Genomic DNA, 23,240 nt, shown 5'->3' with positions numbered 1-23,240 from the left:
CACACGGACTCACACATGGATACACACGCACACGGATACACATGCACACGGATTCACACAGATGCGCACACGTGCATACACATGCACACGGACACACACAGGCACACACATGTGCACATGTGTATAACTGTATGTGACCAACGGCATTTCAGAATCAACCTCTGTAGCCCGCATTCTGTCCCACTTCAGTCTGTCCTGCTGGCTAGAAAGTGCAGGTCGCACCCGCTCTCCATCTGGCGACCAGCTGTTGGGTTGTGGGCCACGGCTGGAAAAGCCTCGGGACCCGCATGAGTCCGTAGCTGCGGTGCTCCAGCTGTAGCACTGTGATGTGTAACACGCAGACGCACGCGTGGGCCGCACGCTCAGCATGAGCATGTGCGACGCAGTTAGCTGCGCACGGCAGGAACGGACATGCACGTGGACACCGTGCAGAGTGGCCAGGGCCCTCCGGCCTCCCCCATCTCCCTGCAGAGCTTCGTCCCCGGCAGGGCTGTCGCTGGACGCACTGTGGGCAGTGTGACCTTACGCATTCCGGGTGGCGAAGCACAGTGTTCGCACTGTGAGCGTCCAAGGGGCTGGCCCGGTGTGGTGCGGGCCCAGGAGAGGGTCCTCCGCCTCTGCACGGACCTCACGTCGAGGCCTCACGCACCTCACTGCTGCGGCCACCATGGCGTGCGGCCCCGTGGTATGCACGCACAGTGGGGACACACGGGACAGGCTCAGCTGCAGGAGAGGGCACTGCCAGGACAGCCTGAGGTGAGGCATGGCCTTCGGGGGCCTGGGAGGCCAGGGGCACTATGATCCCAGATGGGACCCGGGCTCAGAGACATAGCGCTGGGACAGGTAGGTGCACGTGGCCCATCCCCAGTCTGTCCACGCCGAGAGCAGGCATGTCCCCGGCCCGTCCCCAAGTTCGCATCTGGGCCGAGAGCAGGCACAGGCTGCAGCTCTGCAGAGCACCACACCACACATTGCGGGCATCTAGCTCCTCATGCGTGGGCACAGAGTCTCCAGCACAGATTTTGTTCCTGGTTGGCTCTGACTGACCACGCACGTGACCGTGGCCGACTGCTCTGCTCGGGGCTCACTCCGGATGGCGCGTGGCCTGTCCTCTCTGCGTTGAGGCCCACGGGTGCAGCGTCCAGAGGCCCAGAGGCCGGTGCTGGGCGTCTCCCTGTCCCGCAGCCCCTGCGTGAAGGACGAGCTGCCAGGGGCTTCATCAGCCTCCCCTGCCTCTCGTGGGCTTCTGCAGACTTGGCAGCGAGTCCCTGGTAGCTTCCCCCGCTCTTGCTTTATGCTCCCTTTTCCAACCAGGGTCCCTTCATCTGAGCACCCAGCCAAGTGTCACCCCCACCTCCCCAGACGGAGGACGCACGTGGCCCCGTGAGACCCTCCCATGAACACCTGTGTCAGCTCCGAGACAGTGACTTCGCTTTTGCGAAAACGAGAGAAAACCTATCCTTCAAACAAGAATCCCAATCCCAGAAGGCTGGATTGTTATTCAGAAAGCGTTCGCAGCTCTTTCTGGGGGCCTAGAGCAGGTTGACCTGCCTCGCACCCAGCTAGACTGCCTCAGAAGGGGAAAAAATTAAACACCCAACTAAACCTTTAAATGTAATTAAAGTGTAATAAAATTGGTGACAAAAATTAAGCATGCAGCATAGAACATTTGGAAAACACACACCTTCTATGGAATAAAATTAAAACCACCAACAATTCTGTCGTATGTGAAAGTCACATTAACAAGCGGTGTATGTATTCACAGTCTTTTCCGCTCCAGGTTTTTACATACTTGCTAAATCATAGATACGATTTACATTTTAATTACATTTAACAAAATGATCCAATTCTTCTCGCCCTATTAAAGACCTTTATACAATAACTTAAAGGCTACATTTTAATATGAATGTATCGCAACATACCTTACCCTGTCGCTAGTTATCTGGGTGGCTGTTACATCATTACCACTATGAGGAGCTGCAAAATAGTGATAATTTTAAACCGAAAGCGAACAGTTGATTTATGACGGCATTTTATGACTGTATTCCTAAATGATTGTTAACTATTTACAGTTCATTCCATTTTACTAAAAGTATAACCTATGTATTGATTCCCTTAAGTTTTCTATGGTTTAATTATTCCCTCTCAAGCGAAAATTTTACTGATAAGCATTTCCAACTTTTGGTAATTTCTTACCCCCTTCTCCAAATCGGCTCCCCTTTTCATAAAGTTCAGGAAAGATTTATTGATGGTTCAGTCAGTGGATACGGGGTGGACGCCCCTGAAGTACAGTTTGGGTCGCTCGATAGAGTACTCCCTTCAACGCGATGTGGGGGAGCCCGGGCTCTCTGTCATCCGCCCTGCTTCCCCCTGCAGTCCATGGTCGGGAGTGGCAGCTGGCAACGGGTCAACGCCCAGGTGGGCGTGAGGTCCCCTCGATACGCCGTCTTCGACCTTGCCGAGGGGAAGCCATATGTGTTCCGAGTTCTGTCTGCAAACAAGCACGGCCTGAGCGAGCCGTCGGAAATCACACCCCCCATCCAGGCTCAGGACACCGTCGGTGAGTAGTCCGCGCGTGGCCAGAAGTGAGGACGGGCCCCGAATAAGGCAACATCACTTAACCACTACTTTGCACGGACAAACGTGGCCCAGGAGTTAAACTTCAAGGCGCCTCCTTGACGTGAGGCGACGCTCTCTCTGCCATGCTTCCAAGTTCCATCTTCCTCTGTGAAAGTGATAAATGGCTCAGAAACATTTCTAGGCCACGGTCACTCAACCCTGAGTGCGCCGGAGTCTCTTCCCCGTGTGGCTGCAGCCCCCTCTCCGAGGCGATCACATGCTGCCGTACATGTCCTGGCCTCTGCTGGGGAGAGGGGTCCGGGCGGCAGGGCTGGCACTCGAGTCCCCTCCCCAGTCCGCTGGAGCCGATGCAAATGCATCTCGCTCTCTCGGAAGCGTTAAATTCTCATTCCAAGGCAGTTGCCGCCCAGTCAGCCAAAGTGTGTGTCACTGGAGATCTTTGCTGTGGTCTTGGTGGCCGCGCAATTGCACGTCCCTCTGTTTGGGGACAGGCAGGGCCTTGGGAGGACAGAGAGGATGGTGAGGACCCCTGGGGTCCCCTGGCTGTTTGCCCACCCCTTATTTGTGTCCCTGTCCCGTTCTCCTTGACCAAATTTCACCTACCGGCCCAAACCCCGCGGATAGAGGGGCCAGAGGATCTGGTGCGTCTGCCAGAGGCTGGAGGCGCTGACCACGTCCATTTGTGTTGCCCCTTTCAAGCCGCTCCTTCTGCTCCTGGCCGGGTCTTCGCGTCCCGTGACACGAAGACGTCTGTGGTGGTGCGGTGGGACAGGCCGAGGCAGGACGAGGACCTGCTGGGCTACTACGTGGACTGCTGCGTGGCAGGGTCCAACATCTGGGAACCGTGCAACCACAAGCCCATTGGCTACAACAGGTGCTGCGCCCGGGAGCCCCGCCCACCGTCCGGGGGTCAAGTTCAGGAAGCAGAGCCCAGACACGAAGCGCACGCTGAGTGGGGCACAGGGCAGGGAGAAGGGGGTCTGGGAAGCGTTCTCATCCGCTCACCAGGACGCCCGGCTTTGAGGTCGCTGAGCCGGCTCCTGTGTCCTTGGCCGAAGGGCTTTTCCTGCCGTTGTAAAAGGGGTTCTGGAACTTCCTTGGCGCTTCTGGCCGAATGAGCACTTAAACTGACCTCTGAGGGGACAGTTGACACAGCACCTGTGCTGCGGACGGTGTCTTGTTTTTCCGAATTGATTTTCTGAACTCTTTTTTTTTTGGTGAGGCAACCCTTGGTTGACCTCACAGATCGCAAGGACCTTGTCAGCTTACGATCCCTTATTTTTTATTTATTATTCTTTATGCCTATAGCACCTGGTCCTCCTAGGTGGTCTCCCATCCAAGTGCTGACCAGGCCCGACCCGGCTTAGCTTCCGAGATCAGACGGGACCGGGCTGGTTCAGGGTGGCGTGGCCGCAGATGATTTTCGGAACTTTTAAATTGCTTTGTTCACATAACTGACAGTCCTCTGCGCTGGCCGCCGGCTGGGACAAAGCCCGGGGACCTCGTTCCGAGGTGCGAGGCGAGCACTTCTGCTCGGCACCGGGTTTACCGTCACTCGCCCCGAGCGTGCCAGGGCCGTTTGCGGTTCCCGGGCTTGCTCCAGGACGTGCTTCCTAGGGAAACGAGGCGGCTGTCAGCCTCTCCACTGGGGATGGGTCAGCAGGTAGGGCACAGCCATCGTTCCTTTTCAAACTTTTTTTTAATAATTGGAGAAAGCAGAGATGCGCTCAGGAGAATGATGGGTACGTTAGTCCCAGCCCGTGGCCAGCAGGTGCGGGAGGATCTCTCAGAAGCGAACACTTAAAATGTCACTTCAGGGCAGGGGCTCCGTGAATGGTTTGCACGTGTTTGCAGGCCCTGCGGGAAAGACACCTGCGGTCTTTCAGGTGACGCTCATCACAGTGCTGCGAGGGTGGTCACCTCTCGGGGTTCGGGCGGCGAAGGACACCCCCGCTCGGCAAAGCCGGTGTCTGGGTCTGCGCTGACCTCTCTGTTCCCACGGGGAACGGCTTCTCGCGAAGTTTCCACACACGGGGGTTTGTAATGCACCTTCGATCGGACAGAACCAGGACAACGCACAGAGCAGGGTCTCTGGCCCTGAGCGGGGTCGCTTGGGAGTGGCGAGGGCCTTGCTTCCTGCGTCCGAGACCCTGGCACGTCAGCTCCTGCTGAAACCAGGTGTCGCCACCTTGCGCTTTGACCCTGCGTGTCGGTCCCAACCAATGAGCTAAGAAAGTGAAGACAGGTGTGTGTAACCGGATGCGAGGCATCAGGAAATCGTCACCCTTTCGGTCCGGTGAGGACGTTTGAAGGGTGCTCAAGGGCTCTGTCCCGCCATGGGAGGACGGGGTGCAGCCTGGCGACGCGCCGCCCCTGTCCCCCCAGGTTCGTGGTGCACGGCCTGACGCCTGGCGAGCAGTACATCTTCCGGGTCAAGGCGGTGAACGCCGTGGGGACCAGCGAGAACTCACAGGAGTCGGACGTCATAAAGGTCCAGGCCCCCCTCAGTGAGTCTGGCGCCGGCCCTCCTGTTTTGGGGTAACAGCGGGCTTTAATTTCTGTAGGAACAAACGTTCGTGATGCCATTCGGGGTGTCCTCGGAGGAGACGGGGCGGGGGGTGGAAACAGGCCATGGGGAGAGGGAGGAATGGAGAGATGCGGGTGACTTGCACATTAAAGACAGAAGATGCTGCTGGACGTCACGTCTGTTGCCAAGCTCCTGAGCCCACGTTAAAGTAGTTGCTGTGGGGCGTGCGTCCACCTCTCGATGCTGAAATAGAACGTCACTGGGCTCTCCAGCTGTTCTTGGTTCAAGGAACTTTAATAAACCCTTCTAGAGAATTTCAGGTGTTTCCGTCACTTTGGGGCTTTGCTCCTCAATCATGTTTTTTAAACATTATTATTTTGATCAAACCGAACGATTCGGATCTAAAATCGCAGTGACGGGCCCTGGCACAGCGGGTCTGTGAAGCTCCCGTTTTGTTCTCGCGTGTTCCCCGTGACCCCACCTCGTAGCCGAAACAGTTTGAGGAACGGTTTGAAACAGAAAGGTCACTGATCTCACATTTTGGATCATAGTGTCACCTTTTCCCTTCTGAGAGAAATGCTTTGCTCTTTAATTATCTTTCTCTCCAGCTAAATTTAAAAATATTTTCTGAAATTAAAATTTCTGACAATAATGTTTCTAGAATTTCCAAGCGATGTCAAATCTGATGATACTTAGGTGGGCAGAGAGCAAAGTGTACATTTTTGTTGTTGTTTTAAGGCCATCGTTCTAATCTGTCTATTTTTCCCAGGAGGGAACCATCAGACACTCCCCACCTGCCTCTGAGTCATTCCTATGAAATGAAAACCAGCCGTTTAAATTTTTACTCTATGGGTTACTCAGAGTTGGGGAAAACCAGAGGCAAATTTTTTTCCAGCGTTTTATGAAATGATCCCGCGCTCCGTGGAGCCGACCCGTGTCTGCAGCGGGCGGGGGCGAAGGCTCCCCGGCCTCGGCGGCCTCGGCCTCCACGGAGCCACCAGCGCCCCTCACCCGGTCCCCTCGGAGGGGCGGGGAGAAGCCGTCACCTCACACGTCCAGCCGGTGTGAAGTAGCCTGTTGTCCTGGGGTTAGTGACGCTCTGGGGACTGTATGAGAAATAGCCATAAACATGCAGGACAGCATTTCCTAAACTTTCTTTTAAAAAGGAGATAAAAACAAAGATGGTCGAAGGGTAGGCGGAGAAAGGGAGAGAGGGCCGAGCGCTCGGGCCTCCGTGTTGCTCGGGGTGGCCGGGCTCCGGTCACCTGTCGCCCCCCATGTTCCCTCGCAGCCGCCCCCTCCCACCCGTACGGGGTCACACTCCTCAACTGCGACGGCCACTCCATGACCCTCGGCTGGAAGGTCCCCAGATTCAGCGGTGGTGCGCCCATCCTCGGTTATTTCGTAGACAAGCGCGAGGCCCATCACCAGAACTGGCATGAGGTCAATTCCGCACCCGTCCGAGAGAGGGTCCTGAAGGTGGGTTCCGACGGCTCGTCTGTCTCCCGGGTGATGCCCCTCAGCCCCCTCCCCTCCGCTCCCCTCCCCAGAGTCACGCTGTAAGCCGAGGTCTCCTTTTTGGGGGGACTCATAGAAGTTCTGCTCTCCGTTTTGTAGAAGATCCTGCTTTGTGACTCATTAGGATTTGGCACCTGTGTTTATCACGTGCTTCACACACGTGTGTTGTGACGTGTGCTGCCCAGACTCAGGCTTGGTGTGACCTTGCTGCTGTGCTGTCCATGGTTAACCCTGACGCTTGGCTGTCCTGTTCCCCGTCAGGGGCCTTCCCCTTTTCTGGAAGCTCCACCTTCCGGGGGGAGGCTGTCCGTGTCCACAGGGAGGAGGGCGGTACCTTCAGACACGCAGGGGGCTCTCAGCATCCAGAGGCGACCTCCCTGGACGTCACGTCTGTTCCCGCCCACACGCCAGGAGGCCAGGCTGAAGGCCCTGGCGAAGGCTCCCCTTGTCTTGTGTAGCACCGACCAGACCCTACCGCCGAGCGTAGCCTTGTCCCCTAAGGGACTTGTAGCCAGTGTGCCAGGAGCAGGTGACAGGAGCCCGGTGTCACGTCGGCAGGCCCCGCCCCAGCGAGGAGGCGTCCCGTCTCCACTCCTGTGATGTCCACGGGGGCTGTGGCCTCATCCTGCTCTCCCTCTTGCTCTCTGTGACTTTAATTTCTCTGAGCCTCAGTTTCCCTGTCTGCGCCACCATCACCCGTGAGGCAGGAGATGGAGGGCTTCACGGAGCGCCTGCCACGCGGCGGGCGTGTGGCCGCCTTCCCCAGACGCTTCGGTCGGGGCGGCCGGCGGAGTCCCTGCCCACATTCATTCTGTCACTCGGTCACCCGTACCCCTCGCCCCCAGGGGACCGTCCGTGGTTCATGTTTTGCATATTAATGTAAATACTATCTGAACAGGTGGAGGACTTGACGGAGGGCTCATTATATGAGTTCAAGATTGCGGCCAGCAACGTGGTGGGGGTCGGGCAGCCCTCGGACCCCAGCGAGCTCTTCAAGTGCGAGGCCTGGACGGCGCCAGAGCCTGGTAAGGGCCCCGTGTCCTGGATGCGCCCCAGCAGCACCCGGTGCGCATGGGGGGCGCTGAGAAACGGGCTCCTGGCTCCCGCCCGAGCCACGGCAGCCGTCACCTCTCTGCAGCGAGCAGGGCGTGGTCCCTGTACATACGTCACGGTGCCGCCCCCACTGTGCGGGGACCGGGCAAGGCCGTGAGCGAGGGCGACGTGGTGCTGCAGTGCGGGTGGGGTGCAGACAGGTGAGCAGGTGACCGGCGTAGAATGACTGGCACCGACCTGTGTGGCAGGAGAGAAACAAACAGCAGGGACACTTGGCCCCAGCGAGCCGGCGTCCCACAGTCGAGGACACTGCCATGGACGCCGGTCTCTGGCCACGTGGCTCGGGCAGGAGGGGACAGCGCCGGCCCGGGCGAGCACGGAGCGTGACTCCGGGAGCCCCACTCCCGCCCCCCGCCCCCGAGCGTCTGGGACCCCGGGCCCTGAGTTCTAAGACACGCCGCGCTGCCGATCCGCGCCCGCTCGGGACTCTGCCCGCCGGCGCCTCGCGCACGTTCTCAGGGCCCGGGCCTCGGCTCCGAACGGGCGTCCCGGGCGTCAGGAACGGAAACGGGGCGGGGCCCGCGCTCGCCCTCAGAGAAAGCAGCACAGCGGGACCCGAAGGCGAAGCCGGGGAAGCGCGAAGCCTCGGGCTGCTGCTCAGTCTCGTGACCGGCTGATCTTGCTTTTCTGCTTTTCTTTTTGGGACTCGTTTTAATGGAATTAGTTTTTGCCCCTTAGCGAAGCCAGTGGAAGGTCAAGCGGTCAAAGTGTCCGGGGCTTCTAGGAAGTGGCCTCGCCACACGCCATGTGGTGTGACGTAGTTCAGGCAGAGCCCCCAACTCCCCCTGCCGCTCAGAGTCCCGGGCCTGGGGCGTCAGCCCTGCGCCCCGGCGAGTGGCTTTGGGCGTGGGCAGGAAGCTGAGGGCACGTGGCGGTGGCTCAGGCGAGTCCGTTAGCCGCAGGCGGTCAGCTCCGAACGGGAGCCCCGTGCCGGCGGGCAGCTCGAGCACCGTCCATCCCAACACCTCCTCTCTGTGACGCGTGCCTGCTGGTGTGGAGCCGGCGCTGGGGACCCGTGGCTTACACTCACCGTCACCTAGGCGCCCAGTCGCTGGGCGGCGAGCTCGTTAACCCAGCCCCGAGCCCCGCACGGAGCTGCTGGCCGGCAGCCCCTGGGGAGAGGGTGGCCCGCGCCCGCAGGGGGCAGGGGCGGTGTCCGCTGCCGCGGCCGATGTCCACGGGGCGGCGGGCTCTCCGTGGCGGTCCGCATGCACGCGCCCACGGACGACCCGTTCCAGGCCCTGCCTACGACCTGACGTTCTGCGAGGTGAGGGACTCGTCACTGGTCTTGCTGTGGAAGGCGCCCGTGTACACCGGCGGCAGCCCCGTGTCTGGCTACTTGGTGGACTACCAGGAGGGCGACTCCGGCGAGTGGGTCACCGCCAACGAGGCGGCCACCGCAAATCGCTACCTAAAGGTGACGTCCCCCACCCTCCTCCCCATCGTCCCCTGGGAGCAGGTGTTTGGCCCCCAGGAGCAGACCAGCACGGGTGACTGGGGAGGAGGGGGCCTCAGCACTGTGCGTCTGCAGAGTGACCGCAAGCGGTTCCCATGGGGGGGGGCGCGGCTGCCTTCTCTGGCTCCCACACGCTGGCCGTGGGTACCTGGGGACGTGCCCTCCTCCCGCGGTGCCGGCCGACAGCCTCGCACAGCACGAGCAGACAGTCCCGGGGGACTCGGGCCTGCATGGGCACAGGCTGCTGTGCGCGCTTTTCGGGGTGATCACGACTGTGCAGTGTCTTTCCACCGCCAGCCCCACGTGTCCCGTGGCTGCTGACGCCAGACCCGCTGGTGACACACACGCACACACGCACCCATGACCGGTTTACCGCATCCGACACCGTTGTAACGGGCAGATTGCTCTAGCCTGCCTTTCTTCAAATATTTCTGTGTTAGCCCCTATGATTCGCCAGCAACTGGGGTCAGCTGTGCCAACGGCCCTCAGCCCTGCCAGCCACCCTCACCCAGACGCTGCCTTCTCTCAGCTGTGGGCTCTGTGGTACCGTTTAGACACGGAGGTGACCCGCGTTCCCCCTTAGGGAAAGGCCAGGCCTGAGCCGGGCACACGGCTGCACAGCTCAGAGGCCTAAAAGAGCGTTCGCTTCTGGAAAACAGTTGACAATGTGAAGCAACATTGTTACTTTTCAACGAACAAATCAGCTCCTAAGAATCTAGCTAAACAGCCTAGTTAGGAATTTAGCTACTTTGTGTTTTTTATGATTTTCAATGCGGATTATAACACAATCTATATAGATATAAGAAGAGCTCGATTTAATTTTGACGTGTCGAAAAGGATGGCATATTTTGCACTGTTAAAAATCATGCTTAATATTTAACCCCATAGCAATGGGTGAAATGTGAACGCCAGATCACAAACCAGATGATGTGATTATAATTCTGCTTTAACATGCGTAGAAAAAGCGGAGAATATATCGAAACTGTAGCAGACCCGCTGTTCCCGCAAAGTCGGGTCCGGAGCTCCTCCCGGCCCGCTTCTAGCGGAGACCCGGGGCTTCCAGACGGGGGTGGTCGCTTTTAAAAACAGAGCGAGCTCGTCACACAGCGCGCAACGTGACAGGGCCGTCTGGGTTTACCTCCGCGTTCAAGGTCTGCGACCTGCACCAGGGATGCACCTACGTCTTCCGCGTGCGGGCTGTGAACGCCAGCGGCGTGGGGAAGCCGTCGCCCGCGTCCGAGCCGGTGCTGCTAGAGGCGCGGCCAGGTGCGTGTGAGGCGTGGCGCCCGGGCCGGAGGGCGCCTGTGTGTCCGCGAGTGCGCAGGACGCCGGGGCGAGGCGGGGGACGCACGGCGGCCTGTCGGGCTGGACGGGCCAGCGAAGCAGCGGGCACTCGGGAGCCGCGGCCTCGCGTGGTCAGCGCGTGTTCTCGCCCTGCAGGCACCAAGGAGGTGAGCGTCGGGGTGGATGAGCAGGGCGACATCTACCTGAGCTTCGACTGCCCGGAGGTGACCGACGCCTCGCACTTCACGTGGTGTAAATCCTACGAGGAGCTGGCCGACGACGAGAAGTTTCGCGTGGAGACCACGGGGGACCAGTGAGTCGCACGGGAAGCTGGCAACGGCCACCTCTTAGAGGCACCATGAGCCCGACTCATCAGCACCCCTGTGTTCTTGCCTTCAGCTCCAAGCTGTACTTTAAGCATCCGGATAAAGCGGACTTGGGGACTTACTCCGTGTCTGTGAGTGACACGGACGGAGTGTCATCCAGTTTCGTCTTGGATGAAAAAGGTAACACCCGTAGGACACAGGCTGGCCTTTCTGGGTTTATAACACTTTCAGACGGTGACACCAAGATGGAAGAGACTTGTTTGCTTAGAAAATGGTGTGTGTTTGTGGGGGGCTGGGGGACTCTGCAAACAAGCCCAACATTACTTTAGCAAGGAAGCAAACTCTAGAGTTTGTCTTCTACCCACCAAATAAGTCCCTGGTCCCGAGCACTTTGCTTACGGAGTTCTAGGCACATTTCATGGGTTCGGCAAGCATGTCAGGAAGCCCACAAAGCCGAAGGCGAGCAGAGGGGAGGGCCTGTCTTCCCAGCACGAAAGACCAGGACGACAAAGCAAATCTGCGTGTCACTCTGGTGTGAAACGGCGTTTACCTGCCATGGTCCAAACCTCTCGCTCTCTCAAAGAGAAAACAGCAGAAATAGGGAGAAGTTTTGTTTACTGTGACCCGGGGGAAAGCAACAGTTTCCCGAAGCTCAGTTTTACGAATTTCGGGGGCTCCGTTTTCTGCCGGGCTCTGTTTCCGTGCTCCAGCCCCCTCTGCCTTTGCAGGGCAGGGTCCGGCTACAGGCGCGTTCACTGAGCGGTGAGCTGGAGCGAAGCGGCGGCCCTGGGCAGAAGCCTCAGGCTCTGCAGCTTTGGTCTTTGAAAGCTCCCAGGCCTCTGCTGAAAGGCGCAGTCCTCTGGGACGCTTTAAGCGTGAGAAGCAAACCCTCTGTCATCAGCTGGCACCTTGCTCGGCGGTGTGGGGGAGGGGCTGTCCCCAGGAAGCCAGGCCCGGCGTGGGGAGAAGGGGCAGACGGGCAAGGCGGGGGCAGCCTCCGGGCGGCCTCAGGCCCCTGCGGCTCGGACTCTGGTGGACTCGGACCGGCCTGTGCAAATTCAACAAGACGCAGCGGCAGCAGACGGCAGGGCCCACACCGCTGCTGCCCGGCTCCACGGTGGGCACGGCCGGGGTCCACGCACGGGCCTCTGGGCTGCCCGTCCGACCCCTGCTCAGTGGTCTTCAGACCGTTTTCTACCCACAAAACGTCCTTAAGGAATTACGCAAAGCAATGCCCTCCTCTGCACCATTTTTAAGGCGACAGAGGACGTTTTCGCCTCCGTTCGAGATGGCTGCAGAGGTCGAGCGCGTCCTGCGTGTCTGCGTGGTGCGTGGGCTGTGAATGCCTTTCAGGCAGAGCCTCGGAGCCGCGGGTTCAGCTCGTTCCATTTACGGGGATTCCTCCCAAACTGGGCGTTTGTCCTCGACGTCGAGCTGGTCGTCCAGACCGCGTTTGCTTCCCGTCGGGAAAAGTCCAACTTCTTTCTTCGGTCCCAGTAAACGTGCCATATGTGCCTTTGTGACCACGACCTCATTTCTAAATTCTCATTTTAAGAAGGAAGGAAAGAAGTGAAGGAGGGAGGGAGGAGGGAGGAGAAGGGGTGAGTGATGGCTTCGGGCGTCCGTCTCCCAGGACCCTCCGGAATGGTGGGCTCTGCCCGTCACGGGAACTCAGGGCTCCTGTGGGGCGAAGGGTGCTTTGAGAGGGGGCGGGAGCTCGCAGAGCAGCGGCCCCTTCTCGCCGGCCAGACCCCGCTCAGGAGCAGCTGCGTGGGGTCGGAGGGGCGGGCGCCCTGTCTCCCCCGCCCGGGCCCTCTGCCCCTGCGTGTCCCGGGTGTCCCCGTCGTCAGTGGGCCATTTAAAGGGGAAGGCCTTAGTTGCAGGCGACCGACTGATTGACTGAAGAGAGCATTCCGAGGGTGAGGTGACCTTTCCCTTCCGGGTCGAAGGTCTTTCCGTCCTCAGTTAAATCGTGGTGACGGCTCCGCTGCTGTCCGCCTCGGCCTCGTGTGCAGCGTCTGCGTGCTCGGGTCAAAACTGATGAACATTGTTTTTTCTTAATTTTAGAGCTCGAACGTTTGATGGCACTGAGCAACGAGATAAAGAACCCCAGTAAGTGAACCCCGGGCCCCCCAAACCACGACTGCTCCCCGACCTGTGGCGCCCCCTCGGGAACTCGCGGGGGAGGGTGGCCCCATCTCGTGCTCCGGCTTCCGGCCTCGTCACCGATTCACTCAGAACAATGTCCGCGGAGAGGGTCAGCCGCAGACGTTTCCGTCACGTAGAGAGGGCTCTGGGTTTGCAGTCTGGCTCGACTGTCCCTAACCCAGGTGTGACGTCACCGACGCAGACGTGACCCACGCGTGCAGCCCCCGGAGCCCCAGGAAGCCAGAGGCCGCCTGCGGCGCGGGCCCCGCACGCACAGCGGGCCCACGGAGCTTTGTTTTCCAGCCCTCGTGTCCGTAATCCGAGTCGATGCTCCGGGGTTCCACGTGCTCGGGGAATTTAACGACCAGGCTCGATGTTCTGCTGCCGTCTGCGGCTCTTGGTCCGGGGGGTCCGCGCGTTACTGACCTGCGAGGTCTTCTCTTCCTGTAGTCATTCCTCTGAAATCGGAATTAGCCTACGAGATTTTCGACAAGGGCCAGGTTCGCTTCTGGCTGCAGGCCGAGCATTTATCACCGGACGCCAGCTACCGGTTTATCATCAACGATCGGGAGGTGCCTGACAGCGAGGTGAGTGCGTGGGGAGGCGCCCCGGCTTCGCAGACACCCCGCTTTGCTGTGGTAGCCCGCGGGCTTGCAGGCCGCGTTCTGTTTGCTCTCGCCCCGTCGGAGCTGTAAGTCGGGCGTGGAAGGTGGACACGGTGAATGAGAGGCGGCTGGTTGGATAAGGGGTCGGAGTCTTTCCAATCCAGCCTGTTGGAATCAAAGAATGACAGACTATGTCGGGGACGTTGACCTTGGCTTCAGGGTTCGTTCGGGTCACGTGCGGCCGGGGGCCAGATGTTTTCGCTCTGTCGTGAGGCGTCGGCTGGGTGACCGGTTGGCCGGGCTCCTGGCAGATGCGGCCCGGAGGGCAGACGCGCAGCAGCGTGTAGCCCTCTGCGCGGCGGACTCCGCGCCCGTGTCCGCTCCTGGTCGCACAGACGAGCCCCAGTCACCGCGCGTCGTCCCCTCCGCTTGTCTCGTGTGTCTCCCCCGCCCCCCGCCCCCCGCTTCTCCCATCTGAAAACCAGGATTTCTAACTGCGAAGGCGACGTCTTCGTTTACCGGAAGTCGAGGCCCGGGGTGGGGGCTGGGCTCCACTCACGTAAAATCCGAACGTCGTGGTTAATTCAGGGGACCCGAAGCCCCCCAGGCGCCCGGTCGGGACTCGGTCGTCTCCTCCCTTCCCGGCGGGTGGCGGTGTTTATTCCGTGAACCGTCTTCGATCGTCTGCCACAGCTCATGGGACAGAAGGGACGGGAAAGTGAGACACAAACGTGCCGTCCGGGGGCTGATCACGGGGACGGAGAAATCCGGCCTCCGCCAGAGATCGACGCGGAAAACGCGCAGGGTCGACGGCGTGAAAACTGCCGTGAACGCAAAATCCGGGGAGCGGAGGGGGCAGAGGCCGGTCGTCAGGGGAGATGTGGAGGGAGCTGGGCTCCTGGGCCGCTCGGGGGAGGAAGGACTGGGGGATGCACAGCAGGGCAGACCCCGCCGCCCACGGCCGGGGCGGGCGGAGCAGCCGGTGCCGGGGAGCGAGGAGGCGGAGCTGTCACCGCGACCTTGGAAACGCACTTGGGGTGAGGGCGCTGCTGGGAACGGCGCCCGACGTGGGGCCGAACCTGGAGGGCAACCGAGGAAGCACGATTTTGCTAATGTTCGTCTTCTACCCTCTGTCCCGTGACACCGGCGTTAGGAATTCCAAAATATAAACGGCCCCTTACACGGGGGGACGGGCCTCGTGAAAACAAACGCGTGACCTGTCGGAAGACCAGCCGTGCCCCTGGCTAAACTTAGACGTTTCTGTTAGTTACCTGCAGATGGAAAACCTTCTCAGTGCTTTTACGAGGGCAGGATTCTGGGAGCAGGGGCCTCTGAGGGGGCGGCGCACCCCGGGGCGACCCCGCTTGACCTGCTGCTGGCCACACGCTGTTCGTTTTCCTTCTGCCCGTCTTGCTGCTGGGTCCCCATTCTCGAGGGCAGGGTCGTAATTCAGGTCGGGAAGCCCCTGCTTAGACCGCGGCCGGGTTCGGTCTGAGAGGGAGGGTGGACCCCACAGCACATGTCAACAGCAGACGCTGCGCTCGTCATCCTGGGCGTGGCAGGTGCCGCCGGCCGTTCGCTGAGCTGGGCCGCGAGGAGGGTCCCGGGTCCGCGGCCCCCACGCCCCCCTTCCCTGCGTCACCGCTGCTGTGACGACGAGTCGCTCGTGTGGACGTGGCCCTCGCCTTGGAGGGGAGGGGACTTTTTCTTTCTTCCCGTCCAGCTTCCTTGGCTGGTCCAGTAATTAAACTGACGTCTGACAAATTTAATTTCTTCCACGTGAAATGCGAGACTCAAAGAAATGACCAAAGCAGGCAGGTTTTCTACCTTTCAGACAAGGAGACCGACCTGTGCAGCGGTGGCGAGACAGAGGGTTCTGGGTGAGGGTGGTGAGGAAGCGGCAAGGTTTGTTTATACGGACTCCTCAGCCCTAGATTCCCCGTCTCTGGTGACAAGGACACCTTCTGCCCTCCCGGTGTGTGCGGGGGGTGCATTTCACGTGGGTGATTTACCTCCTGCTTCAGGGGCACGAAGGAGGTCAGAGTGTCCTTAATGCACTGGCTGTGTCTTAAGCTACTTCAGCCCAAAGCCACCGACACGCCGAAGTGTCGCGTCCTGGGTGGCATGTCTGCCCCTTTTCTATCTGCCTACGTCAGACCCCGTATTACGCAGGGTGGGATGACAGTCCCTCAGCGCCTGTGTCTGTGACTTGCCCCACTCAGTAGGGCGCAGTCAGGAGGAAAGCTGAGCCGTGAACATGTCCCCAGTCAGATGCCGCCCACGTAGGGGACCACGGTGCCCGCGTAGCCGCCCGAGCTGCTGCGGGCGGGGTGTGAGGGAGGGGACGGTCGTGGCTGTGTGGGTTGAGGGACACCCTGGACAGCCGCACGGTTTCACTGAGGCTTTGTCTGCAGGGTCGGAAGGCTCCCCGGGGCCCACAGGTGGGAGGATGTGCTGCCCTCTGACCCGTGAAATGCTTCTCCGTGGTCCTTGAGCGGCTTTCTGCCTGAGTCGTAGTGACTCGGCACCTGTGTGTCCCCCATTGGGCTGGAAACCCGAGGTCCCCTTTGTGCTCCCCGTTGCCCCAGCCTTGAAGGTGGCAGGAGCTGCTGAGAAAGCATGTGAATGCACAAAGGCCAGGCCGAATTTGGTGCAGGACAGAAACGCCGGGAAGCTGCAGGAATGAGGACGTCCTCGAGGAGACTTTGCTGAGTGCCACTCAGTAGCGTCAGGACACCTGCCAGCTCGGCACCGTAGCCAGCCCCAGGAGCTGCACGCCACGGGCTGACTTTCTCATGAGAGAGTCCACAAACATTTGTTTGGCATTTATCGCCTGCCAGGATGGCGTTAGGCGCTGTGTGGCGTTGCAAGGATGGGTGACAGCCCCGCTCTGAAGGAGTCACCCTCTAGCAAGGAAGACAGAGGCAGGAAGGCAGTCAGACCCAAAGTCCCATGCGGGGCAGGCGGGGGCTGCCGGGAGCCCACAGGACGTGCACCCAACCAAAATCCAAGCACAGTCCAGGAGTCCTGCCCGAGGGAACATGAGGGCACAGGGCTGTATCCAGGTGAAGCCACTGCGGTGAGCCGGGGACAGGCCGTGACAGGCGCGTGCTCGGCAGGTGCCATTCTGCCGGAGCCTCATCTCCCCTGCACGTGCCCCTTATTTGATGTTCAGTTCGCCGAGACATTTAGCGGATACAATTTGTGTGTGTGTGTGTGTGTGCGCGTGCGTGTGTCACAATCCCTTAAGATATAATAGTCGATGTAGCTATTCAAAGCCAGAGATAGACCTGGAAGAAGAGATTTCACTGTGCGATTCTGTCTCCTTTCCAGACACACAGAATTAAATGTGACAAATCAACTGGCATTATTGAGATGGTGATGGATCGTTTCACTATTGAGAATGAAGGTACCTACACAGTGCAGATTCACGACGGAAAGGCCAAAAATCAATCTTCTTTGGTTCTTATTGGAGATGGTAGGTGATATTGAAATTCCATACACCCATAAAGAAAATTCAAAGCAAATTCTTTTGACCAGAGCCAAGCAAACATTTCGTGTCTTTTTTTTTTTTTCCTCCTTAAATATTGAATTTAGCATTCAAGGCCGTCCTAGATGAGGCCGAATTTCAAAGGAAAGAATTTCTCAGGAAACAAGGTAGGTGGTTGACTGGCTCACCCACCCATAGAATAAATAAATTAATTAGAAAAACAAAAAATGAAAAACAAAAACCAGAGATTTCAGGTTTGACTGCTCTTCCAAAGGAGGTCCCCCGTGACACCCTGCGACCAAATGCAGAAGTCAGGCCGTTTCTCATTTCTAGAAACTTCGGTACTTTCTGTTCTTTGCGTTTTTATTTCATCTGATTTTTTTTTTCTCTTGCTTCTGTCTTTAGAAGCCCCAGAATCTTTTATTTTAGTGTCCGCATTTTCTATTACTTTCTGGGTCGAGCAGAAGACCAGTTGGCGGGCTGAGTGGCACACTCGCTGACGGTCTCTGAGCACACGGCTGGCGACGGGTCCCCCAACACCCGCTTCCTTTAGGCAGTCAGTCCTGTGCGTGAAACCCCGCAACGAGCACGTGGCAGCCAAAGCATCCAGGCTTCCGGCCGCCGAACCAGCTCTATTCCTGCCCCGCCTGGCTCGGCTTCCTGGGCGTTCACGGCGGACGTTCACGCCTCCCCTGACCCCACGCACCCCTGGGTCCCTCTGACGTGCCTCTAAGCCATTCGTTTCGGGATTCGTGACCGTGAACTCCCGTGTCTTTTGTAGGCCCATACACTTCTTACAGGCGGGGCTCGGTACTTACCGGATGAACTTAGATAAAGAACTTCACAGCGGGTGGTGATGGGGACAGAGCTGGGGGAGTCGGGCCGTTACGAGGCTTCGAGAGGTAGAGGGGGCAGTTGTCTAACTTAAGACGGAGTGAACTTTTAAACTTTAAAATGTTTTACTGTTCAACTGCAAACGATACATTTTAAATATGCTGTTTTTAAAAATACGTACTAACGAGATACAAAGAAAAATGGATAAATTTTAGAGTTTGAAACATAACCCAAGGGTTTATTTAAAGATTATTTTTTTATATGGGATTTCCATACCTTTTGAAAAAAACAAGAATATGGATTAGAAAATATAAAATCAAGGCATTCTTTTTATTTTTCCTGTTTCAGTTATTTTTTACTTTTAATAGTCAAAAATATTTTAATTTACTAATTCCTACATTATGAACTTTTTAATCGTGTAGAATATGTTTATAGGAAAGAAATCCATAAGTTCTTTCTAGCTCTGCTTTGCATTTTGGGAACAGGCTAATGCCGCTGTTATTAGAACACAATCTGCCTCTGCATTTGTTTTAAATAAAAATGGTATTTCTGAAAAACACATACAAATTCATATTCAATTTAAAAATATTATAGTTACAGAATTGCTAGGTCATCTTATCTCCATTAATTCTCTTAAAGTTTTCATGTACGGTGCGTTGGATGTTCAGTTAGACATATGCCTTGAGAAAAGGCTGTGCTTCCCGTGCTCTTGGTATGGAGCGGCAGGTGTCGGGCGTGGGCAGGGAGGGGGGCGGGGCAGCACGTCTGCACGGGGAGATACGGGTTTCGGTGGCGGGTCCGTGCTGCACGCACGTCGCCTGCAGAGCCCTGGAAACTGGGTCTCTCGGCGTCATACCGAGCAGCGGTCTCATCTGTGAAAAATGCACACGTAAGTACAAATATAAGTGTAAGCATGATGTAAATATTGCGCGCCGTATGCGCACATACGGTGTACATGCGTACGTCTGTGTGTGTGTGGGGTGTACACATATGTACTATTCGGTTTTGCCTTTTACATCTCTCCCCCGCACCCCCAGGCCCCCATTTTGCTGAGTATCTGCACTGGGACGTCACAGAAGAGTGTGAAGTTCGCCTCGTCTGTAAGGTGAGCGTCAGGTCCAACCAGACGGCGGCGAGGGTCTCCTTCCTGTGAGGGCGGGGCGACCTCCCGGGGAAGCAGTTGTCCTCGGGGGTGACACGCGTGGGCCGGCCTTGGGCTTGGTGGGCCATGACGTCACGGGGGTGACGGGCGGGGGAGCTCACTGAGGGGTGGCTGGGGTCGGCAGATGGGAGTTCAGTGGCGGAGGCCCAGACGCGCGTGTCCGCGCTGGCCTTTCCGGATGCACGCAGAGGCCCTGGCGTGGGTCGGGGTGGGCTCCAGTCCGAGGCCTGCTGCCGGGTGTGCTGGTTGGGACGGTGACCTCCGTCCTCCGGGTACTGTCTGGTGGCAGGCTCGTTGGTCAACCTGCTCTCTGAGTTGAGCAGGGATGTGCGTGAGGCCGGTCGGTGTAAGTGACAAGCAGGGCGACGGCCCCCAGAGGCCTCCGCTAGCCGGGTGACTGGTGCACGGGGGCCGGACGGGCATGAAGGTGTAAACAGGAGGCCACCGTCGGTGTGGGACACTGCGATGTCACCTCTCTAGTGTCCGTGGTCTTAGGTGACGGAGCCTGGTAAAGAGGAGGCTCGAAGCGCGGAGATGGGCCCCGTCCTGCGGGGGGCATGGGGAGCAGCCCCGAGGCGGGCACTCGGCGAGGGGTCCCGCGGCGGGGCAGAGAGCTGGGCGAGGGCGGGCAGCCTCCCTCAGCAGCGCTGGCCTCGGACCCCGCGATTGCGGGACCCCTACTTCCCGCCGCGGGCGCTGGCAGGTAGTTGTGCTCAGATTTCCTGTCTCCACGTTGCTTTTCCGTGTGGTCACTGAGGCTGAAGTTTGGACCCTTCGCATGCTCACGGTTGTTTTAAAGGTGCTTCAAAAAATACTCAGATTTTTTTTGAGCGAGTTTCTTATGCTAGTAACTTTAAAAGAGACAAAAACATTTACAGAAGGACGAGTTCACTGGCAAAGAAGTCGCGAGGGAGAAAGACTCTGCCCAAGATCCGCCTTCACAAACGGGAACACGGCGGACGTTTAGAGGGAACCCCACAGGTTTTACCGTGGGTACGCTGTTCGTCGTGAGAACGGACCCCACAGAAGTTTTAGAAATGTCTGCATTTATCATGTGCTCATGGTCCTGACCTGGGAAGCAGGTCCCACGGCCGGGTCCAAGGGGACGCCCCCTCCGTGAGTGCCGCATACGCTTAGGGACTCAGCTCCGTGCGTCAGGCACAGCACCACGCCTGGGCACCAGTGCAGGACATGCAGAAGCCCCGCTGTCTGGGGGTGCCAGGCTCCTGCCGTCACGGCCACACCACGGGCACAGCCCACCTGGAAGCCTGCAGGATGTCACTCAGCAGAACCAGCACACCGTCTGGAACTCTATAATTTATTTTCTGCATCACTCTGCCGCGTCCTTATGGGACGTGAATGCAAATGCCTGCCTCACAGAACCCAGAGTGGTCGGCACCTCCCAGTCACAGGTCACAGGGGACCGGGACCTTTCCTCACCTGCAGGACATGTGTGTCAGTGTGACTTGCAGTGCCACCCAACCTTGGAATTCTGTGACGCATGGTTTCGAGGTCACACTGACATTGGACGTGAAATGTGAGGGGCGTTAGAGCCTCACCCCACCGGGCACGTCCTGGGTGGAGGCTTCTGTCCCCCACGTAGCTGCATCCAAAATGTCACACTGCCACAGCAGCAGCCACTGGACGGCTGAATGAGAACACGTCGTGGTGTTTATGAGCTGAAAACAAGTGGCTTCTGGCTGGTTTCGTGTGAACCGAAAGGCCCACCCACCTCCCCGGGCGGAGGGAGGAGGGCCCTGTCCGTCCCCTGCAGCCTGCAGACTCTGGCACTCGAGAAGCCGGGACCTCGAATGGTGTTGGCCATGAGCGGGGTGGACGGGTTTCCACGAACCTCTGTCTGAGGCCGTCGATGGCGGAAATCGCTTCTTTCTAAAGTCTGTGGTTTAAAATCCGAACAGACTTTTTTCTTAGGGGCCAGAGCGATTCACGTACGAAACGCGAGGTCCCTGTCTCGTAGGTCGCAAACACCAGGAAGGACACAGTTTTCAAGTGGCTGAAGGACGACGTTCTGTATGAGACCGAGAGTCTGCCCGACTTGGACAGGGGCGTCTGCGAGCTGCTGATACCCAAGGTGTGTCCGGCCCCGAGGGCGCCACGCCGGGGGCCAGGCAGAGCCGGTCCCGGGCTGCCACCCGCCTCGCGTCCCCTACGCCCGCGGTCCGCGGAGAACACGTGTGCGCGTGTGTCGTGCTTCACGCCACGGCCGCGTTTTCCCTACGCACGCCATTTCCCTGCAGTTGTCCAAGAAGGACCACGGCGAATATAAGGCAACCTTGAAGGACGAGCGCGGCCAGGACCTGACCGTCCTGGAGATCGGGGGCAAAGGTAAAACGAAGCCTTCTCTGTTTCCTAAAGAGACCCGTGTCACCGACGGGCGACGTGTCGCACAGACGCCCCGCTCCGGGGCCCTGGCGACCGTGCGCATCGTTCCTCCAGCGGAGGCACCAGGTCTGCACTTCGGGTGCCTTCGAAGCCGCGTCGGGGTTTGAGGGAAACGGGTGCTGTTGCTTCGGGTTTGTGCGCGACGCCGTGTCCCATAACGCAGGGAGGATGATCGAAGTCAGTTAATTGCACAGTTAGGTTTCTGCCGAGGAAACGTCTTGTTCCTCGTTTAAAAAGGGGATGGACTAGAAGGATTTATCAAACCCATCAGCCTTTTATGGATAAACGCTGCTGTTGTAGTGTTTCATTTTCCAAACGACCATCGCGACGTCCTGCGTCGATTTAAAGAAACGTGAAAATGCTGCTTTCTGATGAAATCACGTGAGTAACGGTGCGTTCCCTCTGCCTTTCAGTGTACGACGACATGATTTTGGCAATGAGCAGAGTCTGCGGTGAGTACCTGCCGTCTGATTTTCGCGTCGTCACGGGTTCTCGTGTCCGTGTTCCCCGGGGGGGGGGCACTGGAGGACCCGGGGTGCACAGGCCAGGCCCGGGGCAGGGCCGTCATCCGATGGCCTCGGTGATGGTTTGTGAAGGGATCCCCAGCATTACGTGTAGAATGCGTTTTGCTTTAAAAACAACAAGAAGCCGGTTTGGGCTTCCCGCTGAGCCGCTCCTTCCGTGCCCTGGGTGCACCGGGATGATGGCTTCACACACAGCTGCTATCAGCATCTTTATGACAAGTGACGAGTTGCAGTGATGAATTTCAAGCCTCTGTCTTTGCATCATAGGAACGAAACTGTTTTTTAGCTTTGCAAAGAAATGCTCCCTCTCCATGCACCTTTCCACGGACACTGAGAATCCAGATATTGGTCGTTAGTTTGATAACGTGGCTTATGTTCGTATCGTGCTTTATGCTGAGAATCGTAACTCGCTCCTGGGGGCCTTCCACGTTTCACTCCTGAGTTACACCTTCAGATCAGGGCGCGGAAGTTGTGGGGTGAGTGTGTGGTCGGGGGCGTCCTGTCTGCCACTGTCCCCCTACTGTCCCCCTTCATCCCGAGCTCGGTGTTTCTGGAATTCTTCCGAAACCCTCCTCATCTTTATTTTTCAATGCTTTCTCAAGACAGCTCTGCAAGGTAGGTTTTATTTCTGCTTTTGCTTGGTCTGAAAAGGGCCACGTTTTAAACACTTTTCACTTTCTCCGATGATTCGTGGGACAAGGAACGCTTGACGGGCACGTAGGCCGCATTGTGAAGGTGAACCAGGCCGTTCGAGAGGGGCTTCCCCTCGTACTCCACGGGGCTACTCCGTGCAGATGTCACGTAACGCGTAGACAGGCGCTCGCGGACAATGCAGCAGCCCCACCCGACCCGCGGGTCCCAAGGCCAGGCCAGCCTGCTGTCCCCAGGGCCCTCCCGCCGCTGGGTGGGCCTGCCGTGGTGCGTCGGCTGTGGGGACATTGCTGGGCCACCCAAGCTGTCCTGGCTGCCCTGAGTGTCGGTCTGTGTCCATCCTGGAGCGACACCCGTGGGTTCCCACGCCAGCTGCGTCACCCGTCATGGACCACGTGTGCGGTGTCCGTCCTGTTACTCCCGGCCCTCTGTCCATGTGTCGTCTGCACCCCGCACCCTCGGACGACCACGGGCGTCTGCCCACTCAGTCCTGAGAGCGTGGGTGACGCCACACACGGCGCACACTCAGTCACCTGACACACTCCCACACGCACATAAACTCACTCACCTGACACGCTCCCCCCACAGTCACACACTCACCTGACACACTCACACACAC

The 23,240-nt window shown here is 58.4% G+C and overlaps 1 protein-coding gene and 1 pseudogene across 1 annotated transcript in view; one reads left to right on the top strand and one right to left on the bottom strand.

Moving 5' to 3' along the window:
- MYOM2 (myomesin 2) overlaps window positions 1–23,240 on the top strand; it is a 63,592-nt gene that overhangs the window by 26,330 nt on the left and 14,022 nt on the right. The window contains exons 14-30 of the mRNA XM_039877342.1: window positions 2,377–2,560; window positions 3,280–3,454; window positions 4,966–5,087; window positions 6,399–6,586; window positions 7,524–7,650; window positions 8,977–9,155; window positions 10,346–10,460; window positions 10,635–10,791; window positions 10,878–10,984; window positions 12,872–12,916; window positions 13,403–13,539; window positions 16,891–17,035; window positions 17,155–17,214; window positions 18,919–18,986; window positions 21,022–21,135; window positions 21,302–21,389; window positions 21,860–21,898. Of these exons, the coding sequence (XP_039733276.1) occupies window positions 2,377–2,560; window positions 3,280–3,454; window positions 4,966–5,087; window positions 6,399–6,586; window positions 7,524–7,650; window positions 8,977–9,155; window positions 10,346–10,460; window positions 10,635–10,791; window positions 10,878–10,984; window positions 12,872–12,916; window positions 13,403–13,539; window positions 16,891–17,035; window positions 17,155–17,214; window positions 18,919–18,986; window positions 21,022–21,135; window positions 21,302–21,389; window positions 21,860–21,898 (2,050 nt within the window). The remainder of the gene's footprint in view (window positions 1–2,376; window positions 2,561–3,279; window positions 3,455–4,965; window positions 5,088–6,398; window positions 6,587–7,523; window positions 7,651–8,976; window positions 9,156–10,345; window positions 10,461–10,634; window positions 10,792–10,877; window positions 10,985–12,871; window positions 12,917–13,402; window positions 13,540–16,890; window positions 17,036–17,154; window positions 17,215–18,918; window positions 18,987–21,021; window positions 21,136–21,301; window positions 21,390–21,859; window positions 21,899–23,240) is intronic.
- Window positions 3,880–3,998, bottom strand: LOC120614497 (uncharacterized; annotated as a pseudogene).

The sequence above is a fragment of the Pteropus medius genome, unplaced genomic scaffold, assembly GCF_902729225.1.
Source record: "Pteropus medius unplaced genomic scaffold, Ma_sr-lr_union100, whole genome shotgun sequence".
Classification (NCBI taxonomy): domain Eukaryota; kingdom Metazoa; phylum Chordata; class Mammalia; order Chiroptera; family Pteropodidae; genus Pteropus; species Pteropus medius.
This window is presented reverse-complemented; position numbering and strand designations above follow the sequence as displayed.